Source organism: Hetaerina americana, unplaced genomic scaffold (assembly GCF_022747635.1).
Source record: "Hetaerina americana unplaced genomic scaffold, ioHetAmer1.1.p SCAF_26, whole genome shotgun sequence".
NCBI classification, from domain to species: Eukaryota; Metazoa; Arthropoda; class Insecta; order Odonata; family Calopterygidae; genus Hetaerina; species Hetaerina americana.
Window position 1 is genome coordinate 3,548,385 of NW_027286830.1, and position 20,324 is coordinate 3,568,708.

The 20,324-nt window shown below is 35.4% G+C and overlaps 1 protein-coding gene across 1 annotated transcript in view; it reads right to left on the reverse strand.

Annotated features, from left to right (window-relative positions):
* Nucleotides 1-4,433: 4,433 nt before the first annotated feature.
* Nucleotides 4,434-20,324, reverse strand: part of LOC139689625 (ATPase family AAA domain-containing protein 2-like) — a 56,265-nt gene continuing 40,374 nt past the window's right edge. The window contains exons 19-22 of the mRNA XM_071586796.1: nt 13,378-13,473; nt 11,435-11,794; nt 9,333-9,556; nt 4,434-5,837 (exon numbers count right to left, since the gene is read on the reverse strand). Coding sequence (XP_071442897.1) covers nt 5,793-5,837; nt 9,333-9,556; nt 11,435-11,794; nt 13,378-13,473 — 725 coding nt within the window. The 3' untranslated portion in view covers nt 4,434-5,792. The remainder of the gene's footprint in view (nt 5,838-9,332; nt 9,557-11,434; nt 11,795-13,377; nt 13,474-20,324) is intronic.

Genomic DNA, 20,324 nt, shown 5'->3' on the forward strand with positions numbered 1-20,324 from the left:
ACGCCTCACATTATGATGTGATTTGGTTCCTCAAAAGCATTTTTTAGTGACTTCTAGTTATCTTTATGAGCAAAATTTTAATTTATATTCCTATTATAAAATGCCTGGTAAATACCTTAAAATCATTTCTCTCTTGATTTGGGCTTTTTACTTGGATACTGTGCCAAAGCAAAAACCACTTCTTAACCTATCTCTACCCAAACATGCAGCCTTTGATTGTCAACTGTTTGACCATAGCTTCGTTGAGGCAATTGTCAAAATCATCTCATCAACCATAAGCACCACCAAGGTGAGAACTTTCATGATTATAGACAACTGGCTATCCCACATTTGAATTGTCTGGCATGAAAATGGCTTCTTAAGTACTGCAGTGGTGCCATTAGTAACCTCCTAATCACCTCTCCCTTTCTTCGACCTCTTTCCTCTCTCCTTCTTCTCTATCCCTCCCTTCAAACCACTGAAAAGTGCCTCTTGGGCTTCACTTCTACTTACTGAATACAACATCTCACAAATCACAAAGTTTATTTGGACACTTTTCCAGATAAAACATTTCTGTTATTCATTTCCTCATAAGTAACTTAACTACTTCCAAAAACTTCCTTTTGCTAGGTCAAAAGTCAACATGAAGCAATGATGAATATCATACGAACAGATGTAGTAACTTCACCTGGACTCGACAGACCTAATATGAAATTATTTTTACACATTAATGTGCAAGGCTTTAGTTGATCAGCGTAACACACAAGGAGAGAACAGATCTAACAAGTTGACCCTTGATGATAATATAACATAAATATAATATAACTTATGGTCAAAGTCTATCACTTTTTTGCTCAGTCAATAGATAAGGTATGCAAGAGAGAGGGCAAAAACATTATGCTGTTGAAGCCACGGTCTTGGAGGGAGGATGAAGGTAGAATAGATAATCTCTCAAGATGGTGGAGGACAATTCTTTGAAGTTGAGAAAAAAATAAGAAGTTTACAATGCTAAGTGACCACATCCCTCGTTATTTTCGGCAGGGAAGGCTAATCGAACCAATTGGCTTGTACTGGTTCAAAATGGCTTTGCTTCAAGGAGCTTATACCCTCTACTTGGAATCTATCATGGAGCAGAACCACTTCCTAGGCTATGGTCCTTGGATGTGAACTCTCTTCGTGGCTTGGGAGGAACTGCTTCGGAATGAGTTTGGTCTGAGCTAAGAAACTGATCCATAAGAGCAAGTTGGCCCAGTTTTTTACCTTTATTTTTGAAATGTGACATGGTACGTTGAAGTTGTTGCGAACTTCTTAAATTTTAAATTTGTAGTTATGTTATATACTTCAATGGGCACACTGAAGAGATTAGCGCGGTCCTAATTCTTCTAACAATGGACATACAAGCATTTAATTTTAAGCAGTAAATTGGGGAGAGTGCTTATACATCTAATACTAATTTAAATCACTATTCTGGACTCAATGATCAAATAGAGTGCATTTATGCCTTTAATAATAGAAATACATTTAATGAACGAGGTTTTAACAAAATATTTTCCAAATAAGGAAATGTGTACTTATTACTGCTCACATTGTTGTGTTTGCATTATGGTCCACTGTTTCTGTAGGTAATATGTTTATCCACTGTTGGGACAGCAAAGACTTTCACTGTTGAGACAGTGAATATCCCATTCTTCTGATGGCAGAGTCTTCCATCAATGAAAATGGCAATTGAGATGCCCATTGCAAGGAGTGTTGCTATACTGATCTCCATGTGTGTGTCCATCAAAGTATATCAAAACTACAAATTTAAAGTTCAAGCTTTGATGATGAAAAAAAGTTTAACATACTGTGTAACTCATTAAAAATGATGCCAAGGAAACCGATCCAAGTGATTCCCATTTATTGGGTTTGGAACTCAGACCAAACCTATTCAGGGGAGGCTCCCTCCAGACCTTCCCTCCACTCCTGCCCTCATGGAACCCAAACTAAACTCATTTCACCCTAAAACCCAAAACTTTTCTCCTTGGACTGGATCCATGTTCAAAAGAAAGCAATACTCTAAGTTCAGAATGGAACCCATTGCCTGAAATTCATTATGATTCCTGGGGATATACCAAACTTTTTCAAAGAAATGTGTTCTGCTGCAAAGTGTTATTGGGTGAAAAGAGATTAAGGGGAAGAGCAGAAATATGAGCACTACATAACTTTTGTCCAAAGTTTGATCCCAACCCCTCTCTCAAGTCTGACAGCAAATGACAAAACTCAGTTCCCTTCATTAGCCGGGCAAATGGAATCATACATACTTGTTTTCTAAAAGAAAAATAAAGACTGATACTCTTTGAAGATATTATAGTCATAACAGATATGCCTTTGTTATTAGGGCCATCTGAAGAAGTAATATGCCAATATAAACTCATTCCACAAAAATCATGACTTAACACACATTTCGTGGGATCCAAGCCAATTAACAATTTGGAGTGAATTACATGCACAAGAAAAAGAGTAACCAGTACTTAGTGATGATATTATATGCAAGCCATGTGTTTATTTCATTGTTCCTTTGTAGCCATTGCAATCATTATAAAAATTACTACACAGATGTAACTCATGGGAAACCCACAGATGGAGGCAAATTTATTACCAAAATATTGAAGCATTAATACTGTTTGGAAAAATATAATATGCATAAATACCTTCGAGAATACTAAAAGCAAATATTAGTACCAGCAACCTACTTAATCTTTTCAACAGAAGTGTGAGTGGCAGAAGAGAAGACAGCTACTAAGGATAGTTTCATTATCTGCTCTGAAAACTATTTATACTGAATTTGTAGGTTTAGACCAGTGGATCGGAGTCTTGCCCATGGATAGGCATTCATTTTTCATATTTTTTCAGCAACTTCTTAGAGAAGCAAATGCTTCCCTCGTAAATAAACAAATAAATAAAATTACAAACTTACCAAGTCAATTTCACTTGTACTGCAATAAACAGATAAAATTCCATCAAGATTTTACAGGCTATGTAAAGAACGGATGAAATTTTTTTCATTCTTTTATTTCAACCCTGGCTATTTTGAAGCCCAAAATTTTTTGATCCCCTGAATTTCAGCATAGCATGGTTACAGTGCACGTTTATGCTCAATGTATAAGAATATGTTACGAACGTGATAATATAAATTTTAAAATATAGTACAGTTCATGTAGTCATACTGTATATCTTGGATTTCTGATGTTTTACTGAAGTAATTATGGCATTAGGGTGAATGGGATCACCAATGCTGTCATGTGTACAATTTTGACATGAGGAACGGTTTCAAGAGAATGCTAACATCTTTGATTCTCTCTCTATTATCAATTGATAGGTTTCCCATATGGCCCTATTTATCTCTCTCTCACAAGGCTCGAGTTCAGTTCCAAGTGATGCCTATGGGTACCTTTAGCTACACTCATGTTGTATAACTTTCACACAAGGTTGGGATTGACATTAGTTGAGCTCAACCCTCATCCATCAAACCTGAGTTCATTGTCAACATTGTAAAATGGTTGATTTGGTTTTTTTTGTAAAAAGTAAGTAAATTAAATAATAACTATCCCGCTAAAATGAGTCATTGCATACTTAATTCTAGTCAGTTGAAGTACCTCCACTACATATGCCATTAAAGGAATATTGGAGGTGATTAGAATTATTATACTGAATAATCATGATATGTCAACAAAAAAAATGATTAAAAAGTACACATAATATAAATGAATCTTTCCGTCATGAATTGATACATATTCAGACTGGCATATTTGATATCTTAACACATGGAAAACTAAACTGGAAGCATATGAATTGTTTGCCTTGCAGGCAAGATGTGGCTTCATACCAAATTTCAATATTACTACATTCTCAAAAAATTCATTAAATTATAATTAGAACGTTTTAAATTTATTCTGAGTGTAAAACTGCAAGAGAATTACAAATGAATTTTTTGGATTATTTATGTGTTAGTGCTCTTTGTAGCCTAGACATGGAAGATTGAAGTGCTGCAGCCCAACAAGCTTAAAATATAATGGTTACTAAATGTGTTCTCATTTATGCTAAGATCGACAAAATTTCCATTTTATGAATAAGATTTTAAATGGGTAAAATAACTTAGGTGCATATTGAACTTGAATTGTGAAAAAAATTCAATTGTGATCCATTAAGTCCTTCAAATCCAGTAAAAATACAGCACTTGGGCCGGGAGTTTGAATGGATTTCCTATTTTAAAATATACTCGTCATCTCTCACACACGTGCACTCAAAAGTAGTAGCATAAAAAATAAGCATAGTTTCATTAATTACTGTAAGTAAAAATGCAATGATGCCAAATGGCTCAGTATGCCAAATAAAGCATCCATTACGAGCAAATAAAAAAACTTAATATTATCCCCATGGAGAATACACTATAAAACCACACACTTAGTCAGCATGAAGCATATTGAAGATAATAAACAACTTGCACTACTCATAGTTTTACACCTAAAATACTTAATAAAACATTAATGTATCCAAATATTTATTAACAAAGAGCATGAGCTATTTATAAACAATTACAACTTATAAGCATGTAACTACACTTATTTACAAAATTATTTTCAACTAAGGGAAGTAACTTTAAAAATCTTCTTTGGTCATTATATGAATGGCTCCTATTAAAAGAGTTCAAAAGTTGCTCCAAATATCATTAGGTCTCTTCAATTAAGACCCCTCTGTGAAACAAATTTCATTTAATAATCCCAAAGGGGCAAAGTCTGATTATATATATAAGTCCTGGCACAATGCTGGCTGCTGGAGTCGAACAAGGAAACTAAATTAATGCTATGCGGCATTCAAAGAAGTTAGTAAAATGTCAAATATGAGACACTCCCAAACTTTCAGAATATTTATTCCTAACACTTAGGCATTTTGATAGATATCACATTCACATTGCAAAATTACTCCAAAAATGGAAGCAGGATGGTATACGATGAAGTGATGTGTTATGGTGGACATAAATATGAATAAAGTTGCACAGCTAAGGAGAACAAATAAACAAGGAGGCAAAATTACAGTAAAAAAATGCCACTCCAAAGAGGACACACACATTTGATGCCACAATGTACCTGGCCCATACGACATTATTCCACTTCTCTTAATCCATTTTATACTCATCACCAAGCAATTCATAGCAGATGCTTTCAATGACACAAAAATATGATTACCTAGAAAGGTCGAGAACAAAATACCTCAAAGGTAAAGATATTGAGGATACCACAAACCCTCAATCAAATAAGAAAATTGGCAGCATTTGATAGTATTGACAAGAATATTTAAATGGTAGAAATTAAAGTTTAAACCATAAAATACATAAAAGGATTGAATTTAGACTATGCATCCATAACTAGGCACTAGAAATTCTTTCCTTAATTCACAAACACCCATGACAAGTTATAAACAAACACTTCCTGAGATGAGGTATGAATGTTGCAGTTTGAAATTCAAAGGCAGCTGATACAGAGGAATACACAAAGAAAGTCATCGTTAAAATAATTATATCACTGGCTTAGCGTATATTAACCTCAATACAGCCCTAAAATTGTAGCTCTGGCAATTAGCTACAGATATCACTGGCAGTGAGAGTGTTTCTGCATTGACTTTTTGTCACACATGTATACTGATGTGAATCTATTCAATGAGCACTGAGCAGAAATTCAAACCACAGAATCATCCACATTCACTCTTTTGATGTCTATTATACAGAAGAGAATACCTCTTCAGCCTTTCTTTGCAGCAAAATACTTCTTTCACTCTCATCGCACACACTCTGTGAACCGAGAGATTTCTCCCTCCAGACTCTGTTGGGGAAGAAAAAAATACATTTAAAAGAGGCAGTTATAAAGTTACATTAACTATTACGATAACAGTAAGCAGAACAAAAATTTCATCAACTTTTTAGTACGTTTTTCAAACGTTTTCCCAAACTGTTATCGCCATGTTGCAGACCACGTACATGGTACATGATTTATTTCCTTCTATTCATCATTAAGCTATTTCATCTTCATGCATTAATATCAATGTATCTACAATATGACACATGACAGGAGAAAAACAAATAAGACTTGAAGGAGATCGTTATAGTGTCCTTTAGAATTGAAACATAAAGCTGCTGAAAATATTCTAAGAAATTGTAACAAACTGAAATGATCACAATGATGCAGACTTAATGAGAAGAGGAGAGAGTGATCAGATGTGAAATATCTAAAGAAACTAATGAAGATAAGGAAGTAATGCAGGGCTGCTCATAATTATTGTTGTTCATAACTACTGAGAGGGCAATCCGGGAAATCAAGGAAAGGATGTACTCTAGGGCTAATTCAATGATAAAGTGGCATATATATACACATGGAACAAGTAGTCTAGAAATTGCAGAAAACATAACTGTATGCACTTACAAAGTAGAAAGAAGACATTATCAGTGGGCACCTTGGTGCCTGTAGATATAGATAAATAACTACCTAAAAAGGATCTAGCCCATTGGGAGTAGGAGATGAAAAATCCTGGCTAATAAAATAAAACCTTAGGATAACAAGAATAAACCTAAAGTAATATTTGAAGGCTATATTATTGAGGACAATTTTCAAATCATATTAGGGAAACACATTTGAATAAATGGAAGAAGTTAACATACAAGAGCAGAATAGTACGGGCGAGGAAGGTTTTCTATCAAAAGAAACAATTACATGTATAAATGATACATAATAATAATACTCTAAACATTAGGATGTAGCTCCTAAAAATTAAAATACAAATTTTTGCTCTTTTATTGAATTTAAACATGAAAATTAGCAGAATGGCTTGAGATTATAATTTTATGAATTATATTCCCAGTGATGGGAATGTGGTGCAGAAAGTTATAGAAAAATAATGGATAAACAAAGTAGAAATAGGTAAATTTCTCCTAAGAGCAGAAAAATAACTGACTTTGTCAACTTTCAACTCTATCGCAAAACATAACACAGCCTTCAATGTCAAATTCAAAATTAAATTTTCTCACGAATTGTAATTTTCAAAGAACACTATGACAGTCTGCTTGATGATATTTATCCACCTTGAATAACGACATGCAGTTTAAAAAGGAGAAGAATAGATAAGCCCAAAGAAGAAACTTGAAAAAGAAATGGGAAATTAATGGTACACAATCTTAGGCATGATGATTTCATGAAGAACATAACCGAAGGAGTCGTCAGGAATGAGGAAAAAGCAGAGGAAGGCCAACAGTTAATTATAAGAAAGATATGACAGCAGATATAAATACATGGAACAATGGAGGAATGATGAAATTGAAAAGGAGCACATTGAGTGGGAGAACTGATGCAAACCAATCCTCGGAATTCTAATACATCTGCAGATAGCTCAATGTCTCAGAGCTAGAATAGGTTTCACAGTGAAAATAAAGTATTATATTCATATTTTCTTATGCATACATGTACAAGTTAATGTATTTGAGCAACCGTCATATGATGGTGCAGGTGGAGTGAGTTTTCATCCTGTGACAGTGGCGACCGAGGCTAGTGACCTTTGGACTATTGACTAATGTCAGAGTCACCTACCCTGTCCATTACACATCATACCTGTATAATGCTGCAAGTGGAGTGAGTGGTTACCCATGACACTCGATTCACTGGGTCATCTCAAATTTTCATCCATATCTCACGCAAAGATGCAGGGATATGGCAAAGTTTATGAAAATATCAAAATTTACCAATCAATAATATTATTGAACTTTTTGGCAAACTTTTTAAAACCATTCCTAAAAAGATTACACAGCATTCTTTCCACTTGCAACATTAATTTGACTTGCAACAAAGGACTAAATGCAGTTATCCCTTTCCATTGAGAAGATATGTTAATGAATTTTTCAGCCACTCCGCAAATGGGATTGCGGCTAGAGCATGAATTAATGCATTCTGGGGCCAATTCAAAACTGTTGATAGTGCATAATGTTGTGTTAAATAATCATATAAATGGTACAGTTTATTCCCCCATGACTAACATGTTAAATAAATTGGTAATATTTATTGAAAGGCATGCATAATACACAACGTATACATACTACTCACACAGCGGCCTTAAAATATTTTGAGTGATTATTTTACGGTCAAGCACACATTTTCTGAAATCTGAGCCTGCCCTTTGGTGATTTCTGCGCGTTTGTTTGTTTCCAAACATGTGCTTTTCATGACTAAATTGTTTAACATGAAACTGGCTTTGGATGAAACAAATAATTGAGAGTTACAGGGTCCGTACAATAAGTATCATGACTGGTTTGCTGTAGCCTCAATGGAGTGGTGGATGGGGGTCTGACCTGTTGGCTTGGTAGAGGGGTCCCCCACCACTCAGGCGCACTTTAGTTCAGTCGCATCAGGGCATGTGTTGAGACAGGAGGAGGATTTTAGTGACATGCGATTGTCTGTGGTGTCGTCGCGCCAGCATGGAGCGCACTGTTGAGCAATGCTACGCTGTGAAGTTTGGTATTAAACTCGGGAAATCCGCATCGGAGACTCTTTAACTCATTAAACAGGCTTATGGGGATTATGCCTTAAGCCGCACAAGAGTAGTTGAGTGGTACAAAATGTTTAAGGAAGGTTGGGAGCTCATCGAAGACAAGCACCGCGTCAGATGCCCGATGACCGCTTAAGCCGATTCTCAGGTGGCCACAGTGAAAAAAGTTTTGGACTCTGACAGGCATTTAACCATCATCCTTATCAGTGAGGAGACCGGACTTTCAGTCGGAACCGTCCATACCATTTTAACGGAGGATCTTGCGATGAGGAAAGTGTGCGCGAAGCTGGTGCCAAAAGTCTTGAGTGAGGAACAAAAAACTGTCGCGGGTGGAAATTTCCCAAGAAATTTGGGACTATATCCAGGAAGAAGTTTTTCTCGACAACATTACTACCTCGAAGGATATCGGTTCGACTACATCAAGGGGGTTCAAACAGGGACGACAAAGGCTCTCAGCAGTATTCCAGAAACTAACTTCCAGCAGGCTTTTGACGAGTGGCAGACGCACCGAACTAAGTGTATCGATACAGGAGGAATGTATTTTGAAGATCATTAAGTAATTGTAATGATAACTGCAATAAATTTTGATTTTTGGAGTCAGTCCGGATACTTATTGTACAGACCCTGTATATATTTTAAGATTCAACTTTGCTTGCACCTTGAAAACAAAAATGCATGCAATAAAATATGACCACTGCTCTGAAAAACAATGAGGTATACCTTAAAATATATCTAAAAATAAAGAGGCAAAAAAATGATTATTTAAATTCTAAATTGAAAGTACCAACCTTGAGCATTCCATGACGCTTCCACAGATGAGCATAGTGGCTAACACACTTCTCTAGTCGAATGTAGAGTTCATGTATTGTTTCCACAGGTCTACCTTCTGTGACCCGCACCACTTGATGCACCAATTCTGTTAAGCACTCCTTGTCTAACCCTGTGACACACTTATTTTCATGTTCATCACTGTCGATGCTTTTCCTCTTTTCACAGGATTGGTCCCCACCTTCTTTGTTGATAGGTTGGTCAATCAGGAAAAGAAATGAGATCACATTACAAATTGGATATTTGTCAAATAGGGATCAGACCTTTAATAATACTTCCTAACAAATCAGCAATGAGTATGAGGAAATAAGCCGAGGAAAAAGGCAGAAAGGGGAAATTTTGTTTCAATTGTTTTTAGATTTATACTTTGATGACCAAAGTTTTTTAAACAATATTCATAACAGGTGTACAAGTATGATATGATTTTTTTCAAAACTAAAATTCGGAATAATGATAGAGAGAGTTTTATCCAAAGAATGCTCCAGTGCTATTTAGACATTTTCCCTATCTTTTGGGCAATATGTGGCTATCATGCAAGTGAAAATCTTTCCCTTTTGCTGCAAACCATTTATCAAGTTTTTTTCCCAATCTTTGCATGAACCAAAGTGCTGCTCAGCAATTGGGTGACCCATCGATGCAAACAAGTAGTAATCGGAAGGAACCAAGTCTGGTAAGTAAGACGCCAGAAGTAGAACTTCCCAGCTAATTGCTTCCATCGTGTTGCGAACTGGTTTTGCCATGTGTGATGGAGCATTGTCATGATGAAAAATGACCTTGAGTTGCCTCTCTTGGTGTTTTGGTCTTTTTTTCAAGCAGCAAACAGTTCAAATCAAACAATTGTTGTTGGTAGCATTCAGCATTAACCGTTTCACCAGATATTAACAGCTTATAATAGACCGCACCCTTCTGGTCCCACCAAACACAGAGTATTGTCTTTCTTCCAAAGTCATTCCGTCTCGCGGTCGATGAGGATGGTGTGCTGGGGTCTACCCATGATTTTTTGCACTTGGGATTCTCAAAATAAAATTCACTTTTCATTCCCAATAATGATACATTTGCAAAAATTCCTTTTGTATCGTGAACTATTGAGCCATTTCAATTCCATATCTTCATACCTTTTTGGCAGTTTTCCATGTTTTTTTCCTTGCCTGCAACATCGAAGTCACCACTTTTGAAATGCCGAACCCATCATTCATACGTACCTTGCGATGGAGCATGCTCACCTTCTCGAAGTAATTGGTATGGTTCAGCAGCAGTTTTCTTCAAATGAAAACAAATAACTGATGCTGTCAGCTTGTCTGCTGTCTACTATCAATACTTGTACACCTGGTATATATGGCAATTGAAAAATAATACTTTCATGAAAACCAATAGCTTCATCTATAATTAGTAGAAATTTCTAAACTGCCTTCATTGGCAAAGCATACACTAAATTAGGATGACGGTAACCATGTTATGTTGATTACCTACAGTTGGGGAAAATGTGAGGCTATGAAATAATTTCGAGCCAGATTTTAAAAGAAATATTAATAGAATTGACGTGTTTTTCCAGGGGGCCACAGATAGCATTTGAAATGCATGCAGATTAGTAGTACATTTTTGACAAAGAGGTCGGTCATTAACCACATGAATATTTAAGAGTTCCTTATCCCTCATAGCCCCTCCCTCCCTAACCTGACCAAAATAGCAAATTCTCAGACGAGAAGGAAAATTAAATTTCCCTTTGCTCCAGTTTTGTACCTATTACTCTGAAAATTGATAAGCTAATAAGGCTATTAATTTATGTACCTTATTAACTAATACAGCATAATTCAAATTTTAAAAAATATTGAAATTAAATATATTACTCTTAAGTATATTTCAATCCCTACATATGTATTCTCCCTTTTCTTGGTGGTCTGCTGAACACAAGCTAATTTGTAGAGGCAAATTGTGGTTATGACACTTCCACTATGTTTCAATACTCCATCCAGCAGAAGCTGCAATTGGTTAACACTTTTCCTTTCTATGCAACAATCCTTGCACTGTTTGGGGAAAGAAGAAACCCCAAGGGCTTTCTTACCTAATGAACTGAGACACCTAGGTTTACCGGTGCTCATTTGGGATGACCTCCTGCTCTCATTACAGCTATCCGCCTTCTCTCGAGTGCCATCACCACTCTTACTGCTCCCATCTGGGCTGGAAACATTACTGCACAGGTCCAATGAGTTCTTCCTTTTCACCTTGCCATTTACCTCACCTTCCAGTACTTCCTTTACAGGTGTGGGTGAATTTACCTCATCTTCAGTCCTTTTACTCTCCGAGTCATCACCATCATCCTCTTTCTTCACATCCACAATAAGCTTCTTCTTCTTTGTCTTTCGCAAGAAGCCCCTAGCCCATCCAGGTGTACTCCTCCTCTTCTTTGGACGACCTTCACTGCCTGTACATTTCAAATGATGACAGTGAGTCAATATTCAAATGGATATGCTAATTTTTGGTGCAATATCAATTATTACATGAGGAAAAGGCTCCTTTTAAATGTCAAATACATGCTTGAGTAGAGAATTTACACTAAAGAGCAATTGATAATGGCTAAAACCAGAACAGTTCATTGAGTGTTTTAGTTTTTTGTAACGCAAGATAAACTGGTATGCAATGACGAGCATTCATTATTGGGACACTGACGAGTAACTCATTTCATTTGTTCATCAGCGTCATTCAAGCAGATATTTTATTCTTGAATGATCCATTCGAGCATTTTTTCCAATTTGACAACTACTAAATCCCATGGTCATTTTCTGATTCCAACAAATATTCTCAGTGATGTGTAGCTAATCCATGGACAGCTTTTCTCATGGTATTACTATTACATACAATGAACATAAACATCCTCCCTTAAGAGCCAAAAAAACACATCTCTTATTAGCAAGTGTTAAGGAATACACCAGGGAATGTTACAACAACAAAGCTTCTGTTACAAAGTACATTGCTAAATGCTTTTAGTAATATATCATTAAATTGTAAGAAGGTGGCCACTTGATAAAAATCAATTTTTAGGAAAGACAAGTTAAGGTGCTAGTAAACTGAATTGGTCACTTCCCTTCACGCAGTGTTGCTCTATCAGAGCTGTTTCATGTGACCTATTGGCCAATAAATATTTAAGCTAGATGCGGTAATGATTTTGAGTTGTGACAGTCTTCTTCCAAAAGAATGATACATTGAATCAACAATAAAAATATTGGTTAGTACTGATGATTTTATAAATAAAGCAACAACTAAGACCAAAGCAATTCTAATAAAGCTTACAAATATGAAAAAATACAATAATTATGCATACATAAAAGAGTTCCTTATCAAGGCTCACTTGTAGCATGCTGGAAATACCATTGTTTGCCAATGCAATTTTTTTTGCCAATGTTGGCTGGTGATTAAAACACAAGAGTAATGTATCATAGCAGAAACTGTAGCTGAATCATGAGATGGCAGTGACAAAAACATGAGAGAAAAAAAAAGGCATTTACCTTTAAGGTTGCTACCTACACTTGCGATCACTCAAGATACATTTTACTGACAATCTATCACATGTGGTAGCAAAATGAAAAATTGGAGGAATACTCCATGAAAAATACATCCAATACCATTAATAGAACAATTTTATATTCAGTGAGTACCTTAAATTTTATGAGCTAAGAGAAAGCATTCGCATATTCCCCATGCTAAAAGCCATAAACATTTAGACATAACTAAAGCATTAATTTGATCGTTACCACGGACAAAATATTCTATCCAAGCAACTGCACATTTGTGGTCATTCTAGCTAAGGATTTCCATAGGAACCAGACTCAAAGAGTACATTACAAAGATTCTTCAACAGTGGAGAAAATGAATTTTGGATAAGTCAAGTGAAGATAAAAAAAGAAGCTCCAAAGAATTTTGGATCAAATTAACAAGAGAGACTGAAACACTTATGATGCTCATGCAACATTCCTGCCAAGAGAAATTTTAAAATGCGTATTCATATACCTTCAAGGTCTTTATGATCCAAGGATATGTCATTACATCTTCTTGAACTACGTCTAATTTCCTGAGACAGCTCAGCATCATGATTATTGGAGATTTCTATAAGTATAAGAATTACCCTGTCTAAGGAAAAATGTCTTAATGATGCATTGTCATCTTAGGCAAATTTTTCCACGGACGCAACACTACATGATGATAACTGTTGAAATTACTAACAGCACATCCACCCCGTTGGGAAATCACTAGACTCTCCAGTCACAGCAAACATTCAAGTCTATGTATGATGATTTTTCTCAATACTCTAATTCATTTTATCCAAATATTACTGTAGGCGCAATGGCACACCTACTTTATAAGACATAATATAGCAAGAAATGTACGTAAGTGTATTACTTAGTTAATCACTGCCAATTATTACTTGAAACTAAGTTCCAAGAAGTATTCAAACAATATTTGAATAATATAGTGATAAATTTTCAGTTTAAAAGATAAAATCCTCCAAGGTATAAAAAAGGAGAGCCAATAACCACAGGAAGAAATAAATTTACACACCTCCAGGAGTTTGACAGAAAACTAATTAAATGGCTAAAAATGCACAAAAAGAATCCAGACAGGAGCTACAAGCAAATGAGCCATTTTTGTCACAGTAGAAAACAGTTTTGATGTGATAGTTGATTGATAACAACGATCAAATGCACATTCCATTTGGCTTATTGTCAATCTGATAATGAAAAGGAAGAAATTGAAGAGAAAATACTCCCCAAGTCATGCCAATCAGAATCGACTATCTGCTAGCGAGTAAAAATATTATAACAAAAGAGAAATGCAAGACTTTCTTTTTTAATGTATCACAAAAAGAGAGACTTGGGGAAATAACCTTCCACAAGTCTTCATATGTACCATAGTCCACCAATTTTCTGCAATTCATTTGGTAAATTTTACTCTGAAATATAAAATTGTTAATTTTCAAATGATTTTATAGTAGTAGTTGTGTTGATGAAAAACACATTAACCAAACACACAAGGATAAATAAATTTATCAAACTTCTACACAGATCTTTAGTCACTGTAATTTTAAGTAAAAATATTTCCTTAAAAATGTAATATTGGGAATGCCATTCAATGGAGGGAATAGAATCACTAATATTTGTTATGCCATCATTATCACCTATGTCATAATGCACCTGTTCCCAATTATTTACTTATCTAGTCAAAGTTCACATAGCTTTCTCACATATATATTTACCAGGATAAATGAGATTCAAGAATTAGGAATACAATGAGAAGTGAAGAGAGACTAGTTACGGAATGGCCAGCAATGAAAGGTTTATACCCAGGTTTTCTCATATAAAAATTCATTTTTCAAGGTTTTGCGCAATTAAATTTATGGCCTAGTCCCCAGCAGTAATTTAACAGTCACTCCTAAATTTGAATATACCAATGTTCCCTTTACCATAAGCATTCAGTGGTAGATAAAGAACATAATTTTTAAAACTTGATAGCTCAACTAAATACAAATACTGCCTATGGAAGAGCCTTGCCTTGAGTCTTGAAGTTCTACATTGGTGTTATTGAATATTCTAAGCATTAAGATGAATGCAGTGCCATGACACGTATTTCCATTCTTTCTCACCAGCATTAAGGAAATACAATTAAGTAAACAAATACTGATGCAAGCTCATTTCAGATTTGAATGGAAGGACACCAGTTTCCTTAAAAACAAAACAGGAACACGAACAGTTAAACAGATTACTCCAGTCCCAAAGTTTTAAGGGGATCGAGATGGCACCCAGAGGGCCCGGGTTCAAATCCCGGCAGTGTTGAATTTTTTCAGAGGTATCTTGATCCCTACTTGAGGTGCTTTGTGGAGGGCACTTTGAGTGAATACGCCATCCGTCGGATGGGACGTTAAGCTGCGGAGCCCTTGGCGTCTTTCGATAAGAATAGGCTAATGCCGACGCCAGGTTTCTCTCCACCCTTCATCCTTTCCTGTCCATCCCCTACGGTGCAAATGACTTCAGCTGTCGGTCGCCTTCCCTAAATACTACTACTACTACCAAAAGTTTTAAATGCTTTTTATCCTCAATAATTATTAGCATTGTAGTTGCCTCTTCTTCAAGAATGGCTGCTAAGCTTGATGTTGGTTTAACTTCTTCCATTTTAAGTTATACCGCTGCTCAGGGAAGTAATGGATTCCATTCACTATTGTTTCAACTCTCTATTTGCATTATCTACTTTAGCTCCTTTCTTCTACATACAAGGACATAAGTTTTCTAGTTAACATTGGCATATTCCTAAAATTCTTGGCCCACAGCATCCACAGCACAAAGTTGCTTGCAGGTCTTCTTGAAATTCTGCTAGTTAATGTTATGCCATCTGCAAGCCAGGGCATGTAACTTTCTTCGCCATACATCCCAACTCATGTTTTAATGCCTCATTCTTCTGCTTCTAGTATTGCCTCTTCTAAATATATTGCTGAATAGAGATAACAAAGGTTGCAATCTTGTGTAACTCCTTTGTTTATTTTGACTTGCATTTTCCTTAAATTTTTCATTTGCATGGCAAGTTCTTGATTCTTGAGAAGGTGATTGATTGTTCTGTTGTTGTAGTCCATTCTATGAGGGCCATTCAATAAATCAAAGGGAAAAATGGCTATAACTAAACAACTATTGTATTCGTACCAAGTTTGGGCCATTTTTCAACACTTACTTGAATTGCTCATAAATATTTTTCCACATAAAGTATCTGTGAGTGGACCAAACAGGTAAGAATCAGGTGGTGCAAGGCAATTGGGAAGTAAGACCTACCAATATGATTCTTGAAGCATATCATGGGTCAGCTGGGCCATATGAGGTCGGGCATTGCTGTGCTGCAAAATGACTCCTTTTGTCATGAGTCCACAGCGTTTGCTCCTGATAGCTTGTTTAAATTTGAGTTCCAGTATCTCAGAGTAGTACCGGCTATTGATAACTCACTGATCTTCAAAGAAAACGCAATGGACTGTACTCTTTGAGTCACACAATGATGGTCAGTATCATTTTGCTTTGAGGTTGAACCTTGAATTTTTTGCAAACTGGAGAGCTGGTGTGTTTCCAATTCATACTCTCTCTCTTTTAGTTTCAGGATCATAGTGATTGATCGAAACTTCATCGCAAGTCACTATTCTTTCCAAAAAAATCATCTCTTTCAATCAAACTTTGTTGCTTTGTCTTGACTAATGGGAAGTCTTTACGAGCACCAGTAAGCTGCCTGGGAACCCTCACCCACTCACATACATTTTTCTGTACTTAAAATGATTATGAGTGATATTGTGAACATTTCTAACACTTACTTGAATTTCGCTAGCTATTATTTCAACAGTAAATCTTGTGTAATCACAAGTAAGTCCATTGATCCTCTATTCCAATGAGGGATCAGAAACTTCAACTGGACGTCCACTTTGGGGTTGATCACCCACACTTGTTCAGCCACTTTTACACCAATCAACCCACTCGCAAATATTCGCATGGTTCATACAACTTTTACTGTATTGTATAGACATTCTAGAAAATATTTCAATTGGTTTTACACCTTCTGCAACTAAATATCCAATGACAAGGGTGTGGCTCCTCTAAGGTCTTCAAGTAGACTTGCCATGGTGAACTGAAGGTTTTGAGGTTATGATGACATAAAATAATCAAACAGCTGATAAGAGTTCATCCTAAACTTACATCACTGAAAAAATGGTAAAGATTCATTGACTAGTTTTCAAATGAGAGCATTTGTCTCCCTACTTCTTAAAGACCCTTGTGGTATCTTGAACATCTAGTTCCATTTGATGTATTCAAAGGCCTCCCCAAGTCCACAAATGCCACATATCTAGGCTTGTCTATGCATATCATATTTTCGGCCAATACCCCAAGCTAAGTATTGCACCTTGGTTTTTACTAATCCAAATTTATTTTGTGAGGATTTCTTCTATCATTTGGCAAATTATCTGAGGAACTACTTTTGAATCATAAAACCCTAAGGCTCAATGTCGTGTCCTTTATATTTATCTGTTGTTTGCTTCTTTGGTAATGCATTTATCACTCTCTTCTTGAAGTCCTCAGGTTGTTTTCTGTCATTGCTATTTTTGATTATTCCAAAGGAGGCATTATTTGCTTTGACCTTAATTGTCTTGATGATTTCTCCATTTATTTTGACAACTCCTGGTGTGTTGTTCTTCAGGTATTTTGGAGCTCTATTGAATTTGCTTCCCAGTATTTCCAGGCCCCATTTATCATCTTCTATTAAGATCCTACTTTGATATAGTTTGGGCCCCTGATAGAGTTCTTCAATGTATTCCTCCCATTCCTTTCAAATCTCTTTTCTTATTGGCATTTTGGAGGTGATGGGGATCTTTTTTTCTTTCTCTAAAATGATTTCACTAGTTCATAAAATGTTCTGATCTTTCCCTTCTTTCAGTTGTCATTGATTTCCTTAGCAACGTTCTATTTTTTAGTTTTATTGATCAGTTTCTTACATTTTACTCTTGCTCCTATAAGCAGCTCTCTTATTTGAGTTGTAATTCATAGACGATGGATTTTGATGCCTTACTCAACAGTTGCTCATCTGCAACTTTGGTTACAAGCAACTTGTGAGGCAAGGTAAGTAAGATAAATTGTGAATAAATTCACTGATTTGTCTAAGTCTACCAACAAAAAAATTTCAGTTTCTCAGGGCATTTATGCATGTTTCAGAAAAAATAGTGAAAATGAGAAGGCTACATTGTGATATTGGGCATATCACAAATATCTTGCTGTGAGTGGAAGTGTACATGAATGCATAAAGAATATGGAGTAAGAAGAAAGTCATCTAGCCATAAAGTCTCTTTTAATCACAATTATCAACAGTGGTAGAACCTGGATCCCAGAAAAAGGAAACCAACAACCTGAAAAAAATAGTAATATGTTGTTTCACTAAAATGGTAGAACACAAAAATACAGCAATGCCAATAGTGGTACCATTTCTGTTGTACTAACAATATCTCATTCTCTCCAATAAATAGGACACCTGAAAATCACTCACAAGCACATTGCAATCATTTCGCAACTAATACACCAGGGAACAAAATGAAACAGTTTCCCTTTTGGACAAAAATTACAAATATACAAACACCACAGGAAAAAATTAAAATTTTAGAACATGAAATAAAAATAATCACAAAACAAAATATTTGGGTCATTTTTATGCAAAGGAAGAACCATAGCCTCAAATGTACAAATAATTTATATCCCTGCAATGCATGGGATTGGGATAGTGTTGAGGCTAAGACTTCTTACCCTGAGGGCCCAGGGTATGTAGTTCTATAGATTTTTTTGTTTACAATTCATTAATATTGATTCCATCATGGTTCAAATTTTCTATCTACCATAGAGTAGTTTTTAGCCCAAAGTTTTTGTATTTTCTTCACTGAGAAAGTTGTGTTGGTCTTTCAAATTTACTGTTTCATATTTGTTTCTCCTGAGGTGAAAATTTGCATTAAATAGCTAGTCAGGATATGAAAATAATATACTACTGCTGACCTAACCCTTGAGGAATACAATTTACAATAACAAAACAAGGAGGACGAGAAACAGGATAAGCATGTATTAGTAAACATAAGGATACACATACTCCACAGTATGGATTTACTTTGTTAAAGCTTGAACATTTGAGTGTGACATGCACATTGCAAATCAAGCAATATTACAATAAATATGATGCATTCATAAAGTCTGACAAGGTGAAAACATTTAAGTATACTTAAAGTATCTCCTTAAAAACAGGAAGTTAACCGGGAGCTTTATGATGTGTGCTTTATGAAGTACTTGCAAAAGAAAACTAAACTGTGTACGATCATGAATATTTCTCCCAAGAGCATGTCAATATGATAGCCATTAAAAATAAAATACTTCTTAATGCATCTATAAAGTGTAGGGGTATTAGTTCACGGGATTTGAAATTTTACCAAGCAAAGACAAGATTTAAACCCATGCATTCATTCACAGTCTATGATCTATATCTTTTATCTGGGCATTGATTCAATAGGTTAATTTCAACACTGTCATTGATTAAAGTTAATTTCAACACTTTCAGACAGCAAAATTTTAGAAAGTAAAAAGATCAATTTGCTGTGATTGCAAGACAACAAATGTAGTTCGCAGGAATACATTTTAGAAGTTAAGCTCAATATGCAAATAACAGGAGTTTTTGGTCGCCAAGACATGAAATACTTGCTATCACAAAAACAAAACAGGGAAATGTAGAAATGCCAAATGCTCATGTGTGTGCAGTTATAAAAGCGTATCCACTAGTAAATAATTATGCATAAAAAAGGAAAAACTATAAATTTATCATTTTCTTACAGAAGTTAAAACAATACGGAAGTCAATGCTAGTAAAACTTCAAAAGTGACCTCAATAACTCAGAATTACACGAAACAAACTTATGTCAGACAAAAAAGATTCAAAACTCAAGCCTTTGAACTGAGAGGAAAGAACTTGACGAATACATATCAGAACCATGTAGGAATGCAAATTACATGAATAACTTGAGAAGTTTTTAAACATGATTTTCACCTTAACTAATACTAAATACACCCAAAATAGATAACTTCTGTGAGTAGTGTGAGAGTTGGCCAAATGTAAAATGATTTCCTGGTTTGGCTGATTTACATTAATAGCACCATCCTTCCCATAAATACAATGGTATGCTCTTTATTACTTGAATCAGTGGAGGTATGCCAACTTATATGATAATAGAAAAACAAGTTTCACCCATTTATTTCCAATATCAAGTGAAATATCCCCAGCAGAAGAAACAGTTAAAGAATCAAATTCAAATTCCTGTGGTGATTCGGTGCCTTGATAATTGTTTAGTCGTTTGAACCCTTTAGTATGTCAATTTCATACAAAAGAACTCTCAAAATAATAGCTTAGAAATATGCT